The following is a 2,915-nucleotide window of genomic DNA, read 5'->3' as shown; positions in this document are numbered from 1 at the left end:
CAAGAAAACTCGTACCGACAAAAGTTAGTTTTATAGTTCATATTACAACTTAAAATTTTTTTAAACCTAGTCGATAAACAATGTTAGATTTACTAAAAAAGTTATTTTAGCGTCTTTATTGTTAATTAATACTTAAAACAACTTTTTCTTTGAAGTATTGTCAGTTTTGTAAAAAACTATAAAAAGCACTATTATTAAGAACAGTATTCTTGTAATTATTAAGCAGTATACATCAAAAATTTAAATTTTAAAAGCTTTTTTTTTACAAATTCTGAAAAAAACTAAGACATTTAAACTATAACAAGAGCAGAAGTTATTTATAAAACATTTTCTGACAAGTTTAAATGTTTTCAAAACTTTTCAAACATTAATAACTTGTAAAAACTTATCATAAACTTATTAAAGCATCAAGCTTTTTACGTACAATTAAAAGTACTAAAAATTAATAAAAATGCATATTGAAAAACTAAAAACAGGTAATACTGCTAAAGGTGTAAAATGTCAGAAGATGAAAGTAACGCAAATAAATCCCAGGAAAATGCAGATGAAAACCTAAATGCTAATAACTCAAAAGTCTCGCTATTAAAAGATGACACAGAAAAAGATTCCTTAAACAGGAAGTCTATAAAGGTTTGTTAAAAAATTTAAGCTTTTTAAGTTTTGAGAAAAAAGTTTAAACTATTGGTTTTAGTTTTACCGCTTACATTGATTAGAAGATTTAAAGTTTTCTCTAATTCAACTGTTACTTAGTTTTACTCTAGAAGAAAATTCTTTAACATCTTTAATGTATAGGAAAAGATCCAAGCATATCCTAAACACGTGTTTTTTATCATTGGAAATGAATTTTGTGAAAGATTTACTTTCTACGGAATGAGAGGTATATAGTAGAGTTTAAACTTTTACTTTCACTATGAGAATATAAAAAATAATTTTCTCGTGCAACTAACTTTTTATATAAATCCAACTGTTTTTTATAAGCTATGCTTAAACTTTTTTGCACTTCTTTGACAAGTTTATTTAAAAATTTATCGCTAAAAAAAGTTGTACAAAAATTTATACTTTTTTTTAAATTTTGAATTATTTTACTTAAAAAAACTAAATGCAGAAAGTACTTGTATTTGTAAACTAGTATTTGTTCAACAAAAGCATGAACACGTCTACAAAGACAAGTTTCATTGTAATCTACGTCTTTTTAAGTGTTTTCTAGGCTTAAAATGACTATAATTTGTTTAAATTTCATCTGCAAGTTTTTTAAACTAGTTTTGTAGCCTATTGTGGCTGCACAAACTTATTTTTTCCAATTTTAAACTTATGAATAATTATTTTCAACAAAGCATAGTAAAATCTAGAAAAAAAACTATAATTGCCATAATTCTAATTTATTTCAACGACTGCTGGTTAACTGTTCTTTAATTACAACCCCACAGCCGTCCTGCTGCTGTACCTGCGAAACTACCTGGGCTGGACCGACGACCAGGCCATCAGCATCTACCACGTCTTCGTCATGTTCGTCTACTTCTTTCCCATCCTGGGCGGCATCGTGGCCGACACGTGGCTGGGCCGCTTCCACACCATCGTCTACCTGTCCGTGGTGTACGTGCTGGGCAACGTCTTCCAGACCATAGGGGCCATCCCCTTCATTCCCTCCTACAACGCCCACTTGTGAGTTTGCATTTGTTTGTGCAACATGATTAAGTTTGAAATTATCAAAACTTTAGATTGTTTTACTTTGTCTAAAACCATGTCTATATCAAAAAACTGCTTTTATACAAATTGTACAATTACTCATATAAATTAAGAGAGTTTGTTAATTTACTCATATTGTTTATCTAAATTGAAAACAGCAAAATTTGTAAATGCTTAAGGACTTAAATAATAAACTTAACTTAGAGTTAAGCGAGTATTTGAAAAAAAAAACAATTATTATTTGATATCTATTAGCATCTTTATTTTTCTACATTTTTTAACCTCATACCAATACAGTTTTTAATTTTAAAGTTTTTTAGTTTGCTTGTTTTACAAATTCATTTTTACAGGGCATTTTCAATGTTGGGTCTTTTTATGATTGCCATGGGAACGGGTGGGATCAAACCCTGCGTATCTTCGTTTGGTGGTGATCAGTTTACAGCTGAACAGGTAACTTTTAAATTGAGATGTTAAATTAGCTTTTACACTGTTCTAAATATTTTGCATTTTTTGTGTATGGTTTTCTCAGTGTCTTTTTTGTGTTGATATCTTTTAATTAATTTTATAGAAATCATATTTTTTTAGAGATTAGAGAACATGATTATTCAGTCAGATCATGAATAAATTTAAAGGAACTTATAAAACACAGATCTTTATCAAATAAATTTTAATCTAAAACTAAAAAATTGATTAAATTTAAATTATATTTAAAAATGGTATTTTTCTTAAATCTGCTTTCTACACACTGTTTGTAACATTATAAAAATTCTATTATCTGAGTATGTGCTTAAACGGATTTTAAAGGGTGGGTGTCACTTTTGCACGAGCGACTATTTTGAGCGAAAAGACACTTTTGCGCGACGACTCTTTTGCACGGCGACACTTTTACAGGAGGGGACACTTTTGCACGGTTGTCAGTTTTGAACGCACGGTAATTTTTGCACAACGTCATTTTTGCATGAGGAGACACTATTGGACAGCAACACTTTTATGTTAGTTTTTACTGCAGTATTGTTGCACAACGATACTTTTGCACAATTACATATTTTTACGATGAAATTTTTGCACAGCGAAATTTTGGCAAGATTAATTTTTTGCACGGAACATCGATTTTGCATGCAGGCCGACTAAAAGTTTTCTAGCTTGTACCAAATTTGTACATAAAAAGAAACTGAAAACTAAAACTTTCTAACATACCTATAATAAAAGCAAAAAATAAATTCGATATA

At 29.2% G+C, this 2,915-nt stretch overlaps 1 protein-coding gene across 1 annotated transcript; it reads left to right on the top strand.

Moving 5' to 3' along the window:
- Window positions 1–498: 498 nt before the first annotated feature.
- Window positions 499–2,310, top strand: LOC145841242 (solute carrier family 15 member 2-like). Its single transcript, XM_082948608.1, has 5 exons — window positions 499–630; window positions 793–877; window positions 1,428–1,662; window positions 2,037–2,136; window positions 2,272–2,310. Exons 1-5 carry the CDS (start codon window positions 499–501, stop codon window positions 2,308–2,310), a joined length of 591 nt encoding a protein of 196 aa, XP_082804734.1.
- The last annotated feature ends 605 nt before the right edge of the window (window positions 2,311–2,915 follow it).

The sequence above is a fragment of the Thalia democratica genome, chromosome 7 (genome assembly GCF_965202585.1).
Source record: "Thalia democratica chromosome 7, ktThaDemo2.hap1.1, whole genome shotgun sequence".
Lineage (NCBI taxonomy): Eukaryota > Metazoa > Chordata > Thaliacea > Salpida > Salpidae > Thalia > Thalia democratica.
This window is presented reverse-complemented; position numbering and strand designations above follow the sequence as displayed.